Here is a 23,330-nt window from a genome sequence, read left to right as displayed (position 1 = left end):
GACCCTATGCCTCTCTTTCATCTGGATGTTTTATCTGTACCCTTTATCATATCCTTTTATAATAAATGCGCAAACAGTAAGTAAACGGTTTTCTTGAATTCTGTGAGCTGCTCTAGCAAATTAAGTGAACCCGAGGAGGGTGTCATGGGAACGTCCAATTTATTGTCAATCAGTCAGAAGCACAGGTCTGGACGTCTGAAACGGGTGAGCAGGGAGCAGTGTTGTGAGACTGCACACTTAACCTGTGAGATCTGACCTTATCTCCAGGTAGGTAGTGTCAGAATTGAGTTAAATTGTAGGACATTCTGCTAGTGTTTCACAGGTGGTTGGTGTGGGGAAAAAAATTCCCCATGTCTGGTGTCAGAAGCACTATGAATGTGATAGTATGAGAATAAAGAAGAGACACATAGGCGGGAGAGTGGGGTTTCCTTACTTAATCCCACACACAATAATGGTAACTAACATCATTAAATTGGCAGAGCATCAACCAAGCATTGATCTAAATGATATAGGTTCATATGTATATGTATTCATAATCATATATACTCTTAGGAATACACATTCATATTTATGTGAACATTTAATGCCTAGCTGATCACTAAAGCGTATAGTTCTGCCTTTATTTGGCACATGGAACATCTGATCTCCAGGTTCTGGAAGATTTACAATTTCGAACATTCTTCTTTCAAATTCTTATATAAAACCTGGTTGGAAGTAATGTGATTTCGAGCAGGTCTATCAAAAGGGTATGACCATCCCTTCCCCTCATATTCTAAAGGTTATCCTTGAATCATGCAGGTGCATTAGATTAGCTGGCCGTCCCCTTTACTGAATCATAACTTGGAGTTATGCCATCAGTTTGCATTGAGGAAGTTAAAAGAAACAGACATCAATCAAAAACTCAGTATCAGGCTTACTATTAATATAAAGGTGATGGTTAAGGTCACTGGCTCTGGAGGTAGATGGCCTGGATTCTAATTCTGATTCTGCCCCCACCTGGCTATGTGATGAAGTCTCAGTTATTGTGCAGAAGAGAAATGAACCTACTTCAGAGTATCATTTTGAGAATTGCATGAGATAATGTAGGTAGAGGTCTTAGTGAAATGCCCAGTACATAGTAAATTCTCAGCTTGTGTTAATTTGTATAGTAGGATACTATTAGCTGAATGACAAATAACCCCTTTATGAAGATCCTGAAGTGTTTCTCTCAAATCTCAGGACCTGGAAAAGTGTATCTTGAGGAATTCATATCTCTCTATCAGCCATTCATATCTTGAAATGGTGTTCTCCTCTTTGCTTTAGCCACAAGGATGCTCAGAGCCCAAATAGTGCTTTATCTCCAGCAAAGAAAACAATGTGGCATTCATGTCTAGTATTGTGGTGATAATAAAAATATTATCTAGAAATTTTGGATGCTTGCACAATTAAATAGACTAATATTTTCTAAGCACTTCCCTTTTTAAAATCTTCCCAACAGCAGAATGAGATAGGTACTATTAATCATTTAATTGATTAATTCTCTGAAGCCCCTTATCTTTGGCTTCGGTCAATTCCTATACTCCTTTCTCCCTTTCCTTGCTTTTTTCTATCTCTTTACTTTACCCTATTTCAGAGTAGATATTTGGGTAAGCTATCTCTTATTTTTTTCATAACTAGATACAGGGTAAGAAAGGAATTAAGATGTATATTTACAATAAAATTAGTTTAAATTATTTACTTGCATTGAAGTTTCTGATCAAAATTTATGTATTTGCATCTGGTTTTGGCGTTAACCTGCTTAAATCAAGTCATTAATGAAGAATGAAATATTTTGAAAAAACAAATGATTCAGCAAGCAAATTTATTCATTATTCATTGAACAATGGCAAATGTGTCATTTGTTTCCCAGGAAACTCAAGAATGAAAGTGAAAACCAAATCATCTCCGAAGTCTGTGACCTCTGATAGTTTGGATGATATAGATACGTCTTTGCTCACCCGCATCCTCAGAAATCCTATTGCCATTTGGGTATCTTGTGGTGAACCATTTCTGTCTCCAAATGGTCAGTGTTTTGGTTTTGCTTTCTTTCAAGCAAGTGCATGAAGGGAGAGAGAAATTTTTTGTCACCATAAGAAAATGAATTAAACATGTACAATGTCAACCTAATTACATCACATCTATGCAAAGAACAGGCGGTTCATCAATTAACATGTGCACAAGGATAGCTGTACTCTTATATTTGCACAATTGCCTATTTTTTTCTTATTGGAATGGAGTATTCTGCATAGAAAATGTCTAATTTAGTTGATAAAGAGATTCTTGGTCTATAAGACTGAGAATAATGGTATACATTAGAAAATAACAAATGAGTTTAATTCACACTGAAGACGACCTGTCTGCACATTTTCATTTTTAAGAATTGCACCCTTTAGGCAGTAGGTGGATGTTTAAAAAATGAATGGTTCCAAGCCAGGCTTTCATCACCTCCAAATAGTTTGTGGAAGTAGAAAATGAAATATGGCTATTGCATATGGTAAATCTATATAATAAAACAACACTGTTCTTCTTCTCCCCCTGCATTCCATAAAAAAATGCCTTAAGCCCTGTCATCTTTCAGATGAGGTTTCTTTTAATGACCCTTACCTTTTAATTACTTATTTCTAATTGAATCTATTTCTTGAAGCAGAAACTTCTTTTTATAAATTATTGGCTTGCATGATAAATTATTGTTGATAAAAAGAATGCAAAATAAAACATCATGTGTTTTTATTATTCTAGCTTTGAAGAAAGCAGAAAAAATAGAAAGACAGAACTGGCTTAAAAAGGACAAAATTTTGGCTGATCTAGATGTCATGAAACACAAAATGAGACAGTTAAAAGGTCAGTAAGAACGAAATCAAGTATCACCACGGTTAAGTGTAGTCTCAATTTTCTGGTAGTTTTTTTTCTACCATTAGATACCAGATGTTTAACTGAATATTTTATATTACAAAAATCACTTGAGAGAGTCTAAAACTTAATAATATATCTTCTCAGTACTGACTTTTATACTTGTAAATTTTATATTAATATGAATATCACATGATTTATATAGATGCATTTTTAAAATTTGGAGGATGTGTGGATCCTGTAACCAGCTTACTGATTTTGAAACAATTCCTGAACTGACATTTTGTGGACTTTGGAATTAGTCATTAACAAAGCTTTCTGTTATTTCTTGAGTATTTCTTGGGAAGAAGTTTTGTTAAATTAATCTGAATAAGGACTGAATCTAAGTTCTTCCAAAATTAGTGTCTTTATCTCAGAAGGGCTCTCTCTCGTTATGCAGCGTAAGGTATGTTATTCAGAGACAAAGTGATAAATTGACACTATTAGTCTTCTTCTTTGATCCTTTTTGTCACAGAATTTAAGTTTCTGATCTTATATTGTTCCCAGTGCTTGAGACACTAAATTATTCTTTGAGGATGAAAGTGCATTATGGACTTAGTCTGAGAAGGAATCCCTTTCAAGCTCTGTTACTGCCATAGCAGGATTTCAGCTCCTGAGTATTTGTACTGTCTGGCGTCAGAAACACATGAACCTCACGTCAATAAATGAGACAATTAGTTCTAAGTGCCCTAGACAGCACTCTGGGTTGAAAGGGCTGTTTTTCAGTTTTTACCGAAAGAATTATTGCATCTAATTGAGAAGCATCTATTTCTATTGCTAACCTCTACTACTCTAACTTCTAGATATCTTCATTTGAAGGTACCATGGACACGTCTATGATAACTAAAGTTGCCATATCCCCATGTGATGACCATGTTGTTGTTTAGTCACTAACTTGTGACCCCATGACTGTAGCCTGCCAGCCTCCTCTGTCCATGGGAATTTCCAGGCAAGAATACTTGAGTAGCTTGCCATTTCCTTCTCCCGCAAATCTTCCTGACCCAGGGATTGAACCTGCATCTTCTGCATTGGCAGGTGGATTATTTACCACTGAGCCACCTGGGAAGTTATCTTATCACTATTTTATTTCATATCATATTATATATCACACCAATGCCTCCTTTATTTCTTCTGTATACATTGCCACAATCCACTGAGGTATTCCAGCTCAAGGACCTGGGAGTCATCCTTGGCATTTCCCTCTCTTACTATCTTTAAGCAAATATCCTTAAGTCTTATTGTTTTGAATGTGTTATTTTCAAATGAGTTCTACAGGCCTTAATTCCTACTATCATTATCCAAGTTCAAGCTATTGTTGCCTATTCCTTGGGTTACTGGACCAGCTTTCTAACTGATCTCCCTGCCTCCCAACTTGATAGTGGTATCCATCCTATGCATAAAGGTGACATTCTGGACCTGGAGTGATAATGCAGAAAGGCAAAGGAGTTACACTATTCCAGGCATAAAACCTTTCAAAGTTCCTCATTATCTTTATGGCAAAAGTGAAAGTCCTTAATATTGTCCTTCATGATCTGGTTCTCTGGAAACTTCTTCCTCCCCTTATTCATTCCACTCCACCCATGTGGAGTTTTTTTTTTTTTTCAGTCCCCTAGACTTATAGGTGGGGAAGGCAATGGCACCCCACTCCAGGACTCTTGCCTGGAGAATCCCATGGACAGAGGAGCCTAGTGGGCTGCAGTCCATGGGGTTGCTAAGAGTCGGACACGACTGAGCGACTTCATTTTCACTTTTCACTTTCAAGCACTGGAGAAGGAAATGGCAACCCACTCCAGTGTTCTTGCCTGGAGAATCCCATGGACAGAGGAGCCTGGTGGGCTGCCGCCCATGGGGTTGCACAGAGTCAGACACACTGAAGTGACTTAGCAGCAGCAGCAGACTTATATGCTTTCTTAACTCTGAACTTTTGATACAATTTAGTTTCCTTTTGACACAATTTAGTTCTCTCTCCTGCTTTTTTAGATCATTTCTCATTATTTACTTTTCAGCTTACTTTCTTAATATTCTAGGTCAGGAATAGTATGGTTTATCATATCCTGAACCTCCCATCTGATAGCCCGTATCATTTTATTACATACTGGATCATATGACTGTTTCTCCTATGTTACGTTATAAATTTTCCTATACCCTTATTTTTCCTCTGAGTAGTTGTGGAATTATTTAATTAAAGAATAACCGGAATTTCAACCACTTACCCCCAATGAGTTTTCTAAGCTCTATTTTAATTTTTATCCAATTAAATCAATAGAAAGTAACGTTAAAAATAGTACCTGGCAGAGCTGCTTTTATTGAATTCTGATTTTATATTATGTCTTTAACTTTTATTATAATTCAGCATTAAAAAGACATTTTAAAATTCAGTTGGCATCATCTACAATATCACTGTTGAAAACAGTCTATTTGGTCAGATGGTGTCCATTATGGGGGAATCCATTAATGTAGTTTCTTTTAGATAAATCTTGTCTGTTACATTTTCTGCTGTTAAATGTAAATTCAGAATAGGTCTTATTAAAATACCTATTCAGAGGATGGTCTTTTCTATTAATAATTGTTGGGATTATGAGAATAAATAAGAACAAGTTTAAATTCAGTTAACTGCAGTCCCTGTTGGATTGTGAGCTTCTTGAGTATTGGATGAAAGAGGAGGTTTGGAAGATATGAATAGTGATGAAATTGATTATATCTTACTATTGTTCAGTTCAGTTCAGTCGCTCAGTCGTGTCCGACTCTCTGCGACCCCATGAATTGCAGCACGCCAGGCCTCCCTGTCCATCACCAACTCCCGGAGTTCACTCAGACTCACATCCATTGAGTCAGTGATGCCATCCAGCAATCTCATCCTCTGTCGTCCCCTTCTCCTCCTGCCCCCAATCCCTCCCAGCATCAGAGTCTTTTCCAATGAGTCAACTCTTCACATGAGGTGGCCAAAGTACTGCAGTTTCAGCTTTAGCATCATTCTTACTATTGTAGCCATTGGTAAATGCAGCAAATGTTCACTGAGCATATACTGTACTAAGCTGATTTTACATTTCATTTGTAAGCATGATCTTTGCTAATATTAATCAAATACTAGTAATAACTTTGTACAATTTTTATGATTAAGTTATAGATGTCAAATATTTATACATGCTTAGCATAGAACAAATATTCAATAAATACTGAGAAGGCTGTCCATTTTCCCACTTAGGGTCTTAGAAACTGATAAACAAAACTGAGGGATGGCAGATCAGGCCAAAGTATCACCTTTGTTACATATAAAGGCAATGCTGGAACATTTTATTTAGTGTGAGAGCTAAATGGAACTGCTAACTAAATCCCAAGTGAGGTGGGCTAGTCCTTTTAGGCATGTGTGGTGCTGAACAGAATGGGCCCTCCCGATGAAGAAGAGGCCTGAGGAGAGCTATTCACGTGAGACTGATAGTCAGAAAGAACAGCAAAGTACTCATGTGCTCTAATAGTTAGATTTGATTTCCCCCACTCCAGCATTCTTGCCTGGAGAATCCCACAGACAAAGGAGTCTGGTGGACTATGGTCCATGGGGTCACAAAGAGTCAGACATGACTGAAGTGACTTAGCACACAGCACACACACATGATTTGCCCCTCCCCAATCTCATGTAAATAAAATAGAAAATATAGAAAATATAACAAAAATAAAAAACAATTTATTGAGTCCATTTTTGGGGTTTCTATTTATTATTCTTACCTACATAAATAATAGTTTGCTATGAAAACCTTTCCCTAAACCCACACCTTTTGTGATAACATTGCTGCTACTGCTGCTAAGTCGCTTCAGTCATGTTCGACTCTGTGCGACCCCGTAGACCGCAGCCCACCAGGCTCTGCCATCCCCGGGATTCTCCAGGCAAGAACACTGGAGTGGGTTGCCATTTTCTTCTCCAATGCATGAAAGTGAAAAGGAAGTGAAGTCGCTCAGTCGTGTCCGACTCTTAGCGACCCCATGGACTGCAGCCCACCAGGCTCCTCCATCCATGGGATTTTCCAGGCAAGAGTACTGGAGTGGGGTGCCATTGCCTTCTCCGTGTGATGACATTATATCCTTTTAAAACATTATAAACCTCCAAAACATGCTGGTTAGAGGCACTGGCAAGTGCTTTCATTTTCTTAAGAACATTAGAAACAAGTTGACAAATACCAAATAATGCATAATGTTTTTTGCTGTTTCTTATGTTCAGATCCTGGCTCTCAACAGTGTAAATGATAAACTATCAGAGAACTGCCTTTAGTTAAGCAAAATTGTAGTGTTCAAAATGCATTACAAATAAAATATTTATTGAGATATTATCCATAAGAATTTATGTGTCCTAAATTAATGCTACCAGCACATTATGAATAGAGTCAGCTAAAAGCTATATTTAACATAAATTCGTGTTGTGCATTTTTCTGGCACCACTATGCTCTTCTCCCAAGCATGCTGGCTAATGGCCTTGTCACTGGAATTCATTGGCTGTTGACTCAATTATGTTTTCTTCACATCCATAAATTGCATATGAATGATAATAAGGTACATAGAGTTCTGATTTCCCTGAAAAGTCATTGCTGCCACGTATTTTTATTGCTGGATCTATTTTCACAAACTTGAGCTATAAAAGCACCAGTGCTTTATCCTCTACAAATACTGAGTTATTTCCAGAGGGCCGTGTTCATAGTCAGGGTATGAAAACCTGCACGTTAAGACCCCCCTGGCAACAAAATTAGGACTTGACTTCATTTCAGTATTTCTATTATTTTATCCATCTAAGTGTTACTTTCTCAAAGAAGCCTTCCCTGACACAGCAGACTAGGTCAGAAAGGCCTGTTACATGATTTTTTACACACCCTGTACTTCAGGGGTGCAACACACTTACAATCAATTATTGGTGTAATCATTTCCTTGACATTTGGCTTCCTTCCCAAAGTGTAAGCCTTAGAGGCAAGGGCTTGGTCTCCTACATGTTTGTATTGGCACCATCTAGCACCATGTCTGACTCATAGCTGGTGTTCAGCATCAATTTCTAGAAGGGATATACCAGAGAAAACATTATTTGTACCTTAAAAAGTTGGGAGATCAACTTCTCTGAGTATGAGACTCAGTGCTGAGTATATCTTCAACCCAGAAAAAGGAAACAATTTAATAAGTGTGACCTTTAAACCTCTTTCATAATGATTGAAAGTCATCTAGCTGAAAGAATACATAAATACAAATCACCACACTTATTAACTTATGCCTGTGATTCTTTAGAATACAGTATTCTAATAAATATTTTCTCTTATTACAGCTTCGTAAGAGCGCAAAGGACACAGCAGAGGTGTCAGAAACTAATCGTGCTCGCGGGGTATTATTAGATAGGAAAAAAAAAGGCCTCCTGTCTCTTGGGTTAATATTATTTTAGAAATACTTAATCCCCAGGCTGCTAAGCTAATTGTGGGGGAAAGGCTTATTATTAGTGAAGAGAACAAAACATATGTTCCATGACTGGAAGAGATGATGGGCTATATAGGTCATGGATTCTATTTGACTAAATTACCACTGAACCATATCGTGGATGAGAGGCTGGGGCCAGTGTGGAAGTCAGCATGTTATCTTTCTTTTTTATCTGTACAGTGAGTATGCATATCCTGGCTATTTAAAGCCTCCAGCTCCCATATGAAGAACCATTGTTAGATCTTATTACCTTAGGCATCTTCGCTTTTATGATATATTTAGTATTTTAGCCTCTGCTCCCAAGTGGAATGATTTATGCATAGAAAGCCAAACCAATTTATTTGAAATCTGAACGCCTATCATCAGAAACAACATTTCTAGTGACTTCTTTCCCCAGGGCGGCGGGTAGCAGCATGTCAGCCAGCCACCATGGTTCCCAACAAAAGCCTTGTGCAGCTGGTGGTAGTGGAAGGAGGCTGGACTGAGCAGACTCAAGAGGAAATTAAACTCATGGATCTCATAAGACATACAGAGGTATGCTCTTTAGGACTCCAGACATTAAAGGCTCAGCCTCTTTTATAAGCTTTTAAAACTACAGTATTAAATTTTTTTACATTATGCTATTAATTTATTCTTAGCATCTGGTCGGTTATGACCACATAAGCATATGCCAAGCATTGAGTTGGCATTTGGAGAGTAGCTATCTAAGAGACAGCCAGCTCCTAGGAAAGTCTGTTTTGTTTGAATGGAGACCAGAAATTATGACCTTAGCAAAGAAGAGAAAAAGGCCCAGTGGATATGTACAAAGGTAATTATAATAAGTGTAGTCAAGTTGAGCCTTATGGCTTCATTGCTCATCACTCCTAAGGGTATGTCTCAATCTGTAAAAAGAGGAAGGAGCAAAATACTAATTGCAATGGAGACATTCGGAAGTGAGGAATTCAAAAAAGCAGTTTCAGTCCAGTTGATTAATCAGTCAGGATTGCCAGAAATAAAAAAGTCAAGACAAGAAAGGTCAGCGGTTGAGAGAGGGCTGGGAATAGAGACTGGAGAAAACTTTTTGCTTTGTAAAGTTTTTCATCAAAATGATGTGTTCTTATTTAATAGGGTTTCTCAAATCGTGAAATGTGTTCAATCTAAATCTTAGGCGTGTGCACAAGTCAAGGTTACTACAAAAAAAAGAAATTGACATTGCTAGAAATATGACTTCTTGCCAAGCTAAGAAGGATAAATCACTGACCAGGGAATGAATGCAAAGCATTGAACTAGGACATGCTTGAAGTAGGATGAAAAGCTGCCTGGCAGGGATCTGGCAGAGTATAAGGGTGGCTGCTGTATTTTAAAAGACAGAGAGTAAAGATTTAAACAACAGTCATGTACATTCCCTTAAGCGTTTCTTGGTTAAAGGAAATGATGTTGTGATTCTAATAAAAAACTCATTTGTTAGATGCAGAGAAATCACTCAGTAGGAGAAACACCATGCACAAATCCAAAAACACATCTCTATTCATTTCTCTAAATTATAAATGAAAGTTAAGTACTTTGCCAAAATAAGTGCCTTATTGTTACTACTCTAATGGCTATTATTGCCTATAGTGATTCACTGAAGCAAGGGGAATTACAGAAGAGTCAGTGATAGGAGATGGTAATGTATTTCCTAAATTTTTTTCAACATAACGTACAATGATAAGATATTCCTGTCTTTCACACACACACACACACACTAAACAGACAGTTCTCTAACCATGGCACTCTCTGGACTTTTCTTAACAGGCACACCTTTCTGAAGTCCAAGAACTGCAATCCAAGAGAAATTCTCTCATTGCACCTAAATGTACAGCATTCAAGCAGAGCAACCTGTATAAACAGCCCAATGCAAAACGAGTATGGATTTACCTAAATGGAGGCAGACTTGAAGATGGCACTTATGCCTGGGGCAAAACTATTTCAGAGGTAAATTTAGTGTGAAAGGAGAATGTTTCATAAGGCTAGGTTCAAATGCCAACTCTGACATTTCTAGATTGTTAGATCAGGCAAATTATTTTCCCTCTCTAAACCTCATTTTCTCATCTGTAAAATGGGAGAGTAATACTTTCATCACAGGGTTGAGATGATGATTAAATGAATTTATGTGTATGAAAATCTGGAGTACAGCTCTGCGTGACGTAATGTGTGCACCAGAATGACACTTGGCTGGCAGAGAACAGTAACAGTTAAACCCTCTGCAGTCAAAGAGTAAAATCTAAACTTGAAAATAATTTAAAATAGTTTTCCTCTTCCATTTTAAGCCTCGTTCACAAAAGCGTGATTATCCTCTAGATATGTTCTCTGTGGGGAAAACCACAGTATTCACTAGAGGAAACCTGTCATATTCTTGATGCCCAGAGTCTGAGAATTATGGCAGACTTTCCACTTTCCAAAAGTAAAAGACTAAGGAAAAGATGAGTAGCAGTTCATTTATTGTTTGCAATATCAGGATACAATTCTCAAATTTGATATTTTGTCTTCAGCTTTAAATAAAAACTTTAGGTACCTAGGAAATGGATTTTGGTAGAATTTCAAAAATTCTTATTTGTTGCAGTGATATCTTATAATACATTGTAAAAATGTTATTATTGTGAAATGTTTTTTATAACTTTTTCTGGGATAAGAGGAAGTCACATAAGGATGAGATGTTGGTGGAGGATGGAGGAAAAGGCAAGACAGTGCAACAGATGAGCCTGGAGGAGTTCATGGAGGCTGCTGGGGCACCTAGAGTGTCAGGGGCGCTGCAGAAGGGCTGTGCCCCTCACGGCTGGTGATTCAGAGTGTGATGGAGACAACCCTTCTTTGACAGGGACTTTGAATAAGAACTGTGAAAGCAATTACATCTCAGAAGTTGACAACAGATTTGCTGTGCTTGAGAAAGAGAAAAATGCAGACAATACATTCAAAACTAGGAATGTAAGCAAAGGGACTTTATACACATGAAGAAAAAGAAAGTGATTTTTTTTAAATGAATGAGAGCTTTTTCAGGAGAGAATATCCTAGAACGATTTCTATAAAAAAGCTGAAACATTTCTCAGAAAATCACAGTTTATTAAATTGTACCTGACCATTGCAACAAGAGCTCACATGTTAGTGAGGGAATATGAAATGATTAATAAATAAAGAGTAGAGCAGAGACAATAGGATTAAAGATGGACTTTCAAACTCAGGAGAGCAAAAACTTAGAGTAACTTTTATAAAAAGTACATATACCTAGTGAAGGAATGACTTTTGGATTTATGTGACTCTCATGTAGCATGTAAAAGGCACTCCATACATATTATTGCATGACCATATAGTTTTTTTATGAGCTTTGTACATAAAGGGCACTGTGCTAGATGCTATAAAGTATTACTCTAATTTATGTGTGTGAAAAGAGTTTGAAAAGTTTATAGTGTAGTATAATCAACAGGTTAACCTCAATAGTAGTGGTAGCAATAGGAGACATAAAATAGCACATGAGCTGTGTTCTCATTACATTCATATTTACAATTGGCAAAACATTTGAAAATACATCCAGCTTTACTTAGGCTTATAAAGAAATGGGCACTCTCATGGTAATAGGAGTACAACTTTTTGCAGGACCATGTGGCTATACAAATCATAAGAAAATGCACTTCTGTTATTGAATCTTATCCCAAGGATATTTTCATGAATTTATGCAAAGGTTATTTGATAATAGTATTTATCATAGGTTATTTATAGCATAGAAATATTAGAAATAAACACAAATAGGGAGCTGGTTAAATGAATTATAGTATGTAGAATGGGATATTATAAATAAAATCAACTTTAGAAAGAATAATGACAGTAAAGATGTTCAAGATATACTAAATGAAAGAAGCATACTATAAAGCACATAGAGTTGAATTCTATAAACATGTATGCACACACATTAAAGAAAAAGACTGGATGGATTTTATTTTTGGAAGTGTTTATTGGATGGTCTTATTACTGGTGATCTAATAGAGACAGTCTTTCTTTATTATGTGTTTTTCTATGTGTTCCATATTTTGTTATGCTGAACCCAGATTGTAAGAAGAATGCATTTGCTAAGGGAGCTGCCACTCCTTTTAGAGAAGTACTAATGGCACCCCACTCCAAAACTCTTGCCTCGAAAATCCCATGGACTTTCCCGTGGTCCCTGAGGGTCCGACACAACTGAATGACTTCACTTTCACTTTTCACTTTCATGCGATTGGAGAAGGAAATGGCAACCCACTCCAGTGTTCTTGCCTGGAGAATCCCAGGGATGGGGGAGCCTGGTGGGCTGCCGTCTATGGGGTCGCACAGAATCGGACACGACTGAAGCGACTTAGCAGCAACAGCATGTGATGAAGGTCAGATCAGCAATCCATGCAGGAAGATCAATAGTAGTTCAGAGGAGGGAACATCGTGCCCACCTGGGGTGAAGGAGAAAGCTCCACAATGGACTCGATCAGGACCTCTGATGGAATTTGATCAATGGGCAAGAGTCAACATTTAGGCAGAGTAAGAATGAGGAGCAGCACCACAGAGGTATGGGTGTTAGATTCATAAACCAATTAAGTATTAATAGATGGTACTTGAACTAAGAAATAGGGAGAGATACAGACAACTGGAGAAATTGTTTAAAAGCATGTATGGTGGAGACCATATACTCTCTGCATAGTCTACGTGGGCTGCCATAACAAAAAACCACAGACTGGGTGGCCTAGACAACAGAAATGTATTTCTCACACTTCTGGAAGCTGGAAATTCCAAGATCAAGGTGGCATCAGGGTTGGTTTCTGATATGGACTCTCTTTCTGGCTTGCAGATGGCTGACTTCTCACCACTGTGTGGTCACACAACCTTTCCTCTGTCCTTATGTGGAGAGAGAGAGCACGCTCTAATGTCTCTTAACCTGAGTCTTGGGGAGGACACAATTCAGTCCATTACACTACCCCAGACTAAAGCGCAAGAGCACTAGTTGTCTCTGAATAACAATGGCATAGTAAAGCCAATGTTTGGAGGAGATTAATATGGGCTTGGTGTATAGAAGGATACTTAGGCAATGTCTAGATAGCTTTCTGCACATCATTTCTTCTTTTGTTTTGTTAAAAAATGCTCTTTCTAATCTCCTTCCTTTCCTTTTCCATTCTGTTTTTGTTTTTAGGGATCTGTTTGAGATTCTTTGTGATCAATTAGAAATGTGTCTTTTCAGGCTATCAGCCTGTAAAGAATACTCCAGGAAAATGGACTGTGGGTATGAATACAGGAAGAGTAGGGTTCAGATTTTACGGTGAATCTGGCTAACAATGCCGATTCCAGAGAAGCTCAGAGTTTCAGTGGCTGGTACTTTTACCTGAAGAATGAGGAACAGAATGCTTTTCAGAGTGCTTCCCTCTACTTTCTACAACGAAACCCCCAGATGGTGTTTGAATCCCTTAATGCAGGTTTTCCCCTCAACTTTTTTCACTGCTGTGGCTATTCTGGATGATTTAACCACATTCTTCCTACTCAGTCTTTGAACGTGGCTGGAGCATCTCTCATCTCCAACTGATGTAGGGTCATCTGTCATCAGTGCCTCCCCCACCCCCACAGGGTTAGTGGTTCTTTCTTCAGGGCCATCATATTTCTCTGATTTATGACTATCCAAGCCCTTCCTTCTATGGTCCTATAGCATCTGTCTTCTCCCATCCCTGCAATATCTTTCCTATTCCACAGAATTTCACAACCAATGTGCTCTCTCACAGCCAAGCATAGTTCTGAATGCATGAGTGGAAGCTGAATGAATGAGAAACAGATTTTTTTTTTTAATTTGTAGAGGGCAGTACCTTATGTCCTCAGGGAATATGAAATAGTTCTGTGGTGCCCATGTGTACCACCCTGAGAGTACCGGGTCTATGAAAACTCACAAAATAGGTGAAGAATTATGTAAAGAACATTGTTCGTCTATTATGAGCTTTTGTTATTGCAGAATTTAAACATGTGATTTATATTACCCACTTTAAAGGAGGAACTTGAGTAAATTTACATGTATTTGAAAAGCTGAGAATTAAGAACATCATTAAAGGTCAAAAGTTAACTGGACATTTTAGAACCTAATTGTACTGAAATGTCTTTTTTTCTCCCAAATTTATTTTTTTTTAAGATTTTTGTAAACTCATTAAGTCTGGTGTAAAATAGATCTTCTTGAAAACCAAGTGAAACAGCTATAGATTTAACTCCTGTTTGTATTTGGTATATATTTCTATTAAGTAACATTCATTCCCTTGATTATAATGGGCTTCCTAGGTGGTGCTAGTAGTAAAGAACCTGCCTGCCAGTGCAGGAGACATGAGATGCAGGTTCGATCCCTGGGTCAGGAAGATCCTCTGTAGGAGGGCCTGGCAACTCACTCTAGTCTTGCCTGGAGAATCCCATGAACAGAGGAGCCTGATGGGCTACAGTCCATAGGGTCACAAACAGTAGGACATGACAGGCAATTTAGGATGAATTTAACAATTTAGCATGAAGGCGCCCACCTAATTATAAACAGGAAACACAATTTCTATAGACCAGTGACATTTTAGTGGTAAAGTAAGGGAAAATATAAGAGTTATCCTTATGTAGGATTTTTTTCAGGGCCTCCCAGAGTGGCACAGGCAGTAAAAAATCTGCCTGCAATACAGGAGACCCGGGTTTGATCCCTGGGTTGGGAAAATCCCTTGGAAAAGGAAATGGCAGCCCACTCCAGTATTCTTGCCTGGAGAATTCCATTGGCAGAGGAGCCTCATGGGCTACAATCTGTTGCAAAGAGTTGGACGAAAGTGAAGCGACTTGGCAGCAACATCTGGTTTTTTTCAAGCTGCAGGAATTTCTTCCAGAGACCTATCTACATATTTCTAGGACAGCTCCCCACTTCTCCCAGTCAAGGTAGAAACTCAGTTATCATCCTACTCTTTGGTTGCCTTGGAGCGGAAAAAAATACATAATATTCGCTGCTAGGACTGAATTGTGGTCCCCCTTTTCCCACTTCCAATTCTTATGCTAAAATCCTAACCTCCAATGTGATTGTATTTGGAGACAGGGCTTTGAAGAGGTAATTAATGTTACGTGACCTTAAGGGTGGAGCCCTAACCTGAAATAATGTGCGGGTTTATAAGAAGAGAAAGACAGAGTTCTCTGTCTTCTCCCATCATATGAGAACACTACAAGAAGGCAGCTGTCTATAAGCCAGGAAGAGCTCTCACCAGAAACCATATTAAACCACAGCTTGGTCTTGACTTAGCAGGCTCCAGAACTGGTGGTATTCGTTTAGGCAGCCTACGCAGAAGATAGCTACTATTACTATGGAAAATTTAGGAAAAATTTTATGAAACTGTATGAAACCATGTGAATCTGTTGTAATTAATATGAAATTTTGGATTATTTGAAGAATAGATTATTGTTATATTTTCTAATTGTAGAACAGCATACAGTCATTTTTGCATTAAAATTAGAAACAGAAAAAGCACCAAGAAGGAAATGAAAATTCTGACTCCCACAAATAACCACAATTATTATGATTTTAGTAGATCTATTCACATGGTTTCTATATATTTATACATTTGTTTGCCATTGTCATCATGTTAGATTACATTAATATGTGTAATTATTCATCAAACAAGCTCATGTAACTTTTTGCCTGCATAATTTAATATTCTTTATCAAAACATTATTTTCAATGGCATCATCATATTCTATCAAATGGTTGGATTATTACTTACTCATCCAGTTTTCTATTGTTTGCCATTTAGATTGTTTCTAATTTTGCTATCATAAAACATAATCCAAATAACATATCTATACATAAATCCTTTTAAAATTTCTGATTATCTCTGCCAAATAAATTCTTAGAAGAATTTCTAGGTCAAATTATGTAGATGTGCTGGAGAATTTTGACAGCTATCACCAGATTGTTTTCTAGGAATATTTCAGCACCTGATGTTCCCACAAGTTTGAATGAGAGTTCCTACTAACATGCTGTTTACATGAGTAATCAACAATGCTAATTGCAGTCACTTAGAAATATGTATTTGCAAGTTGACAGGAGAGAATGTTATATCTGTGTTTCAATTTATATATCATTAATTACTTGTAACAGTGATTTTTATTTGTTTTGCTTTATTTTTACCATTTATTAGTAGTCTGTGAATATTTTTCACACTAATATAAATTTTCTTTTTCTATGGCAATAAGCTATGCATAACTTTGTCAGATTTATTATAACAAATTTCCAATTTGCCACAGTATCTGAGAGATTTTTTAATGTGCAGAAATTAATGTATCTTTAAAGTTTGTTCTTACTTTTTCAAGTTCCAATAGTATTTTACTACCCTTATATCATATAAGACTTCCCTGGTCACTCAGATGGTAAAGAATCTCCTGCAATGTAGGAGACCTGGGTTTGATCCCTGGGTCAGGGAAATTCCCTGTAGACGGAATGGCTACCCATTCCAGTATCTTGCCTGGAGAATTCCATGGATAGAGGAGCCTGGTAGACTACAGTTCATGGTGTTGCAGAGTCAGACACAACTGAGTGACTTTCACTGTTTTGTGTCATAAGAGACACAGATGTATAGAACAGTCTTTTGGACACTGCGGGAGAGGATGAGGGTGGGATGATTTGAGAGAATGGCTTTGAAACATGTATATTATCATATGTGAAACGAATCACCAGTCCAGGTTTGATGCATGATACATGGTGCTCGGGGCTGGTGCACTGGGATGACCCAAAGGGAGGGGATAGGGAGGGAGGTGGGAGGGGGGTTCAGGATAGGGGACACGTGTACACCCATGGCGGATTCATGTCAATGTATGGCAAAACCAATACAATATTGTAAAGTAGTTAGCCTCCAATTAAAATAAATAAATTTATATTAAAAATAATAATAAAAATAAAAACAACAAACACAAAAAAAAGATTCATCTGATTTTTTCTTAAGATTTTTATAATTGTCTATTTCCCTCTTACTTTTTAAATTGTGTGAAACTTTTTTCTGGTGTAAAATTTTGAGTGAAGCTATTTTCTCTGCTTTATTTTGGGCTTAAAATTACTATCTCAGCCCTACTTACCGAATAATCATTTTTGTTCTTCCCACTGAGTTGGAATACAAACTTTCTGATTATAAATACTGAATTCTTATTAGCATCTTCTTTTAAGTTATCTGATACGTTTAGAATTATTATAGTTTTAATATACTTTAAAATCTGATAAGAGTTTCCTATTGTTGTACTTTTCAGTTTTACTTAATTTTCCTTGCCTGTTGATATTTTTAAAAATTTCATTTATGTATTCATTTGTTTTGGCTGTTCTGAGTCTGTGGCTATTGCTGCCCAGGCTTGTCTCTAGTTGTGGCAAGTAGGGGCTGCTCTCTAGTTAAGGCGCGTGGCCTTATTGAGGCAGCTTCTGTTGCAGAGCACGGCCTCTAGTGCATGTGGGCTTCAGTCATTTCAGCCTGTGGGCTTAGTTGTTACAGTTTCCTGGGCTCTAGAGCAGAGGCTCAATACACAGGTTTAGTTGCTCCATATAATGAGAAACCTTCCCAGAGTAGGGATTGAATTCATTTCTCCTGCATTGGCAGGCAGATTCTTTACCACTGAGCCACCAGGGAAGCCATGTTGATTTTTCTAGTTGACTTTTTTCTAGTTGACTCAGCACCCTAAAATCATCCTACAAAAGTTTTGACTATAGCTGTGTTAGGCTATTACTTTCATAAGAATTGACACCTTTTAGAATATTCGATCTTTGCAGCCAGATTGAATTGTGTGACATTGTTTTATATATATATATATAAATATTTTTGTCCTTCAATAAAATTTTAAGATTTTTATAAGGGCCTAATATTTTAAATTAATTGTCACTCTGAGCAGCTTTGATGTTGGAATGAACTTCCCCTACTGTATTTCTTAAATACATATCTTTGGTGAACAGCAACAAAAAACAATCAATGATTTATAATTTATTTTGTGCTTGACAACTTTATTAAGCATTCTTTTTGTTAATTTCTCATCCATTTACATAAATTTTCTAAGAATGATATCATATTAAGCTCATATGGTGATGATTTTACCTATTCTTTCAGAAGAACTATTTATTTTGATTTTGTTTTATTGTATTGATTAATTAAAAGATGCTTGGTCCTTGGAAGAAAAGCTATGACAAACCTTGACAGTGTATTTAAAAAGCAGAGACATCATTTTGCTGATGAAGGTCCGTAGAGTCAAAGCTATGGTTTTTCCAGTACTCATATATGGATGTGAGAGTTGGATCATAAAGGAGGCTGAGTCCCGAAGAATTGCTGCTTTAGGACTCTGGTGTGGTGAAGACTATTGAGAGTTCCTGATGCTGGGAAAGATTTTGGGCAGGAGGAGGAACGGGCAACAGAGGATGAGGTGGTTGGATGGCATCATTGACTCAATGGACATCAGTTTGAACAGACTCTGGGAGATAATGAAGGACAAGGACGCATGGTATGCTTCAGTCCAAGTAGCTGCAAAGAATTGGATATGACTGATGACTGAACAACAGAAATAGTAGTAAAAATAAATATCCTTCAGTTCAGTTCAGTCGCTCAGTCATGTCTGACTCTGCGGCCCCATGGACTGCAGTACGCAAGGCTTCCCTGTCAATCACCAACTCCTGGAGTTTATTCAGACTTATGTCCACTGAGCCGGTGATGCCATGAAGCCATCTCATCTTCTGTCACCCCCTTCTTCTCCCACCTTGAATCTTTCCCAGAATCAGGGTCTTTTCCAATGAGTCAGTTCTTTGCATCAGATGGCCAAAGTATTGGAGTTTCACCTTCAGCATCAGTTCTTCCAATGAATATTCAGGACTGATTTCCTTTAGGATGGACTGGTTGGATCTCCTTGCAGTCCAAGGGACTCTCAAGAGTCTTCTCCAATTGATGTTCAAAAGCATCAATTCTTCAGTGCTCAGCTTTCTTTATAGTCCATCTCTCACATCCATACATGACTACTGGAAAAACCATAGCTTTGACTAGATGGACCTTTGTTGGTAAAGTAATGTCTCTGCTTTTTAATGTGATGTCCACTTTTCCTCCAAGGAGCACGTGTCTTTTAATTTCATGGCTGCAGTCACCATCTTTAGTGATTCTGGAGCCCCGAAAAATAAAGTCTGCCACTGTTTCCATTATTTCCCCATCTATTTGTGATGAAGTGATGGGACCAGATGCCATGATCTTCATTTTCTAAATGTTGAGTTTTAAGTCAACTTTTTCACTCTCCTCTTTCACTTTCATCAAGAGGCTCTTTAGTTCTTTGCTTTCTGCCATAAGGGTGGTGTCATCTGCATATCTGAGGTTATTGATATTTCTCCCAGCAATCTTGATTCCAGCTTGTGCTTCATCCAGCCCAGCATTTCTCATGATGTACTCTGCATAGAAGTTAAATAAGCAGGGTGACAATATACAGCCTTGGCATACTCCTTTCGTGATTTGGAACCAGTCTGTTGTTCCATGTCCAGTTCTAACTGATGTTTCTTGACTTGCATACAGATTTCTCAGGAGGTAGTCAGGTGGTCTGGTATTCCCATCTCTTGTAGAATTTTCCACAGTGTGTTGTGATCCACACAGTCAAAGGTTTTGGCATAGTCAATAAAGCAGACGTAGATGGTTTTCTGGAACTCTCTTGCTTTTTCCATGATCCACTGGATGTTGTCAATTTGATCTCTGGTTCTTCTGCCTTTTCTAAATCCAGCTTGAACATCTGGAAGTTCATGGTTCATGTACTGCTGAAGCCTGACTTGAGGCAGAAATTGATAGAGTTCTTCAGGCACTCTATCAGATCTAATCCCTTGAATCTATTTGTCACTTCTACTGTATAATCACAGGTGATTTGATTTAGGTCATACCTGAATGGTCTGGTGGTTTTCCCTACTTTCTTAAGTTTCAGTCTGATTTTGGCAATAAGTTCATGATCTGAGCCACAATCCGCTCCCAGTCTTGTTTTTGCTGAGTGTGTAGAGCTTCTTCATCTTTGGCTGCAAGGAATATAATCAGTTGATTTTGGTATTGACCATCTGGTGATATCCACATGTAGAGTCTCCTCTTGTATTGTTGGAAGAGGGTGTTTGTTATGACCAGTGCATTCTCTTGGCAAAATTCTGTTAGCCTTTCAACTGCTTCATTTTGTACTCCAAGGCAAAATTTGCCTGTTATTCCATGTTATCTCTTGACTTCCTACTTTTGCATTCCAGTCCCCTATAATGAAAAGGACATCTTTTTTGGGTGTTAGTTCTGGAAGGTCTTAAATATTCTTAATGATGGAAAAAAGAAGAAACAGGATCTTTTCCCCTCCATAAATAGAAAGTTGGAATGCTTTTTTTTGTTTTTTCCTTTTCCATGTCCCTTTTTAGTGATGTTTTACATTTTTACTTTCCCTATAAAGACTTATTTTAAAAGTTTAAATTGATTTATTTTCTAACCATTTTTTATAACAGTTATATCATGTTCTAGTGATCTTCCTGCTTAATATGAGTCATTTTATACCATGACTTTTCCATAGTGAAGGAATTTCATTCTTTTTTTTTAAATAATCTGAAATGTATCTGAGCGATATGTTTTCTGAATTTTTCTACATATAAGAATATCTTTTGTTTCCTGTAACCGAAGTAATAATTTAGCTGGAAACTGAATTCTTACACTGAAACATTTTCCCCTAAAAGGTTCATTTTCTTTAGTAGTCATTGTTGCAGAAAACAGGTCTAAACATAACTGAATTTTCCCCTCTTGTCTGAAATTCTTACTTTTAACCCAGTTAAAGTTAAATATTAGTCATTTTTTCATTAACTTTGCCATATCTTGGGTTAACCTATTTGATATGAAGACATGTTTGAAAAAAGAGGATTTTCTTCTGTTTTTTTTTTTAATAATTTCTAAAATTTATGTATTCTGAATTCTTCTCCACTAATATAGGTTTAATATCTGATGTCCTGATGTGACAAATGTTTAACTTTTCTCTTATAAATTTTGTCTTATTCTTCCTCTATATCCTAGGAGATTTTCTCAACTTAGTCCTCTCTAATGCAATTTGATTTTCTATAATATTCAGTCTGCATTTTTTCTGTTTTAAAGACAGAGTTTAATTCTACTGCTGAATCTTTCATTTCATTGCCTCTCATTCAGCTCTCTATTCATATCAATTTAAAACTCTGTTTCTTCTCTTACCAGCTGTGTGACCTTGGTTATGATATTTAGCCTCTCTCTTCTCCATTTTTCTCACCAAGAAAAAGAGGATCATAATTATTCCCACAAAATAAAATTAGATTATCCTTAGAAACTTTTAAATAAGTTTCTAGCCCATAGAAATGTGCCAGTAAATTTAAACTGCTATTATAATGATCACCATCACCATCACCATCATTATCTCTGCCTGTGTCTCAGCAATGCTCCTTTCCTTTAAGCTGTGGTCATCTCACTTCTGTGTGTGTGTGTGTCTGTGGAAGTCATATTTTATTAAAATTTGAGGGAGCACAATACAGATACTCTAAAATGTATTTGTGCTCTAAATCTTTAAAAAAAAAAACCTCCTCACCTTGTGTACAGATACTGTTTATGTTGTAGAATATTTTCACAATCGTCTTATTGCTGAGGTTCATTTTTCTATTTATATCTCCGTGTACAAGGAGAGCTCTATTGACAGGAGACACTAGTTCTCTTTTGCTCCCCTAAATTTTGACTTGGGAACTGTAGGATCCTCCTGTAGATCCTGAATCAGAATCAAATTGCTGCTGACTGGCTACTATTCAGCAAGGGGTGTAGGACTGCATTTAAGTCTTTCCTCCCACTGCTCCTGTCTGACTACCTCCTCTACAATGGGAATGTATTCTGGGATAATTTCTGTTACTGCTCAATTCAGTGCATCCATCCCTTGCTCAAAATACTGGGTGAAAAATTCAGTCTCTGAATTGCATTATCTCATGCAATAGAGAGATTGTCTCTTGTCTTCCTTCATATTTCTGAACCATTTTCCAGATGCAAGATGCCATAAGTTGCCCAGGTCTACAACTCAATTGCTGTGAGTTGTAGCCCCTAATTTTATGTATAAAAAGAAGTATTAGGTGACTGGGGCTCATGCGAACCTGGCTCTTTCATTTTGGGAGAGCTGCTGTCTGGCCTGGATGATAGGTAAAAGTCATACAAGCAAGGTGTGTGGAAATGTCTTACTTTCCTCCTGCTTGCTTATATGTTCTGTCTTAAAGTCTTATGCACACTAATGGAACCACCCTTAGGGGTCTGGCAACAGGTTCAGTGATCTTTTTTAAAACTGTTGACACTTTGCATCTGGGCATGTGTTTTTTTACTGTTTCAAGGAAAATTGAAAGAAATTGAATTAGGCTCTAACAGATAGATTTTTAATTTACCAATTAAAAAAAAAAAACTTTGATGATAATAGAATCATAGAATCCAAGAGGTATTAGACTAAAACTTTGATTTTATAGTTGAAGAGACTCTTTCATAGGCACATTGCCTGACTTGTTTGAGGTCAGACAAAGGCCAGAACCAGGTCAATGCTTTTGTCCTTCTAGCACCTTGCTCATTGGAAAAAAAAAAAAAAAATTGAGCTATTCTCACAAATCTACATTCTTCAAGTCAAGATCTTTCACACTGAGCCATTTCTTGAACAGCAAGGAGTCTCTTCTGTATGGAAAAATAGAGAACAATGTAACTTATATGCAGAGTACGTCATGAGAAACACTGGGCTGGATGAAGCACAAGCTGGAATCAAGATTGCTGGGAGAAATATCAATAATCTTAGATATGCAGATGACACCACCCTGATGGCAGAAAGCTAAGAACTAAAGAGCCTCTTGATGAAAGTAAAAGAGGAGAGTGAAAAAGTTGGCTTAAAGCTCAACATTCAAAAAACTAAGATCATGGCATCCAGTCCCATCACTTCATTGCAAATAGATGGGGAAACAGTGGAAACAGTGGCAGACTTTATTT

At 37.3% G+C, this 23,330-nt stretch overlaps 1 protein-coding gene across 1 annotated transcript in view; it reads left to right on the top strand.

The window, feature by feature from the left end:
• DCDC5 (doublecortin domain containing 5) overlaps positions 1-23,330 on the top strand; it is a 405,912-nt gene that overhangs the window by 377,569 nt on the left and 5,013 nt on the right. Inside the window, exons 28-31 of the mRNA XM_010831800.1 lie at positions 1,889-2,041; positions 2,758-2,859; positions 8,747-8,883; positions 10,123-10,302. Of these exons, the coding sequence (XP_010830102.1) occupies positions 1,889-2,041; positions 2,758-2,859; positions 8,747-8,883; positions 10,123-10,302 (572 nt within the window). The remainder of the gene's footprint in view (positions 1-1,888; positions 2,042-2,757; positions 2,860-8,746; positions 8,884-10,122; positions 10,303-23,330) is intronic.

This window comes from Bison bison, unplaced genomic scaffold (genome assembly GCF_000754665.1).
Source record: "Bison bison bison isolate TAMUID 2011002044 unplaced genomic scaffold, Bison_UMD1.0 scf7180017864531, whole genome shotgun sequence".
NCBI lineage: Eukaryota > Metazoa > Chordata > Mammalia > Artiodactyla > Bovidae > Bison > Bison bison.
The sequence above is the reverse complement of the archived record's forward strand: the minus strand, read 5'-3'. Positions and strand labels throughout refer to the sequence as shown.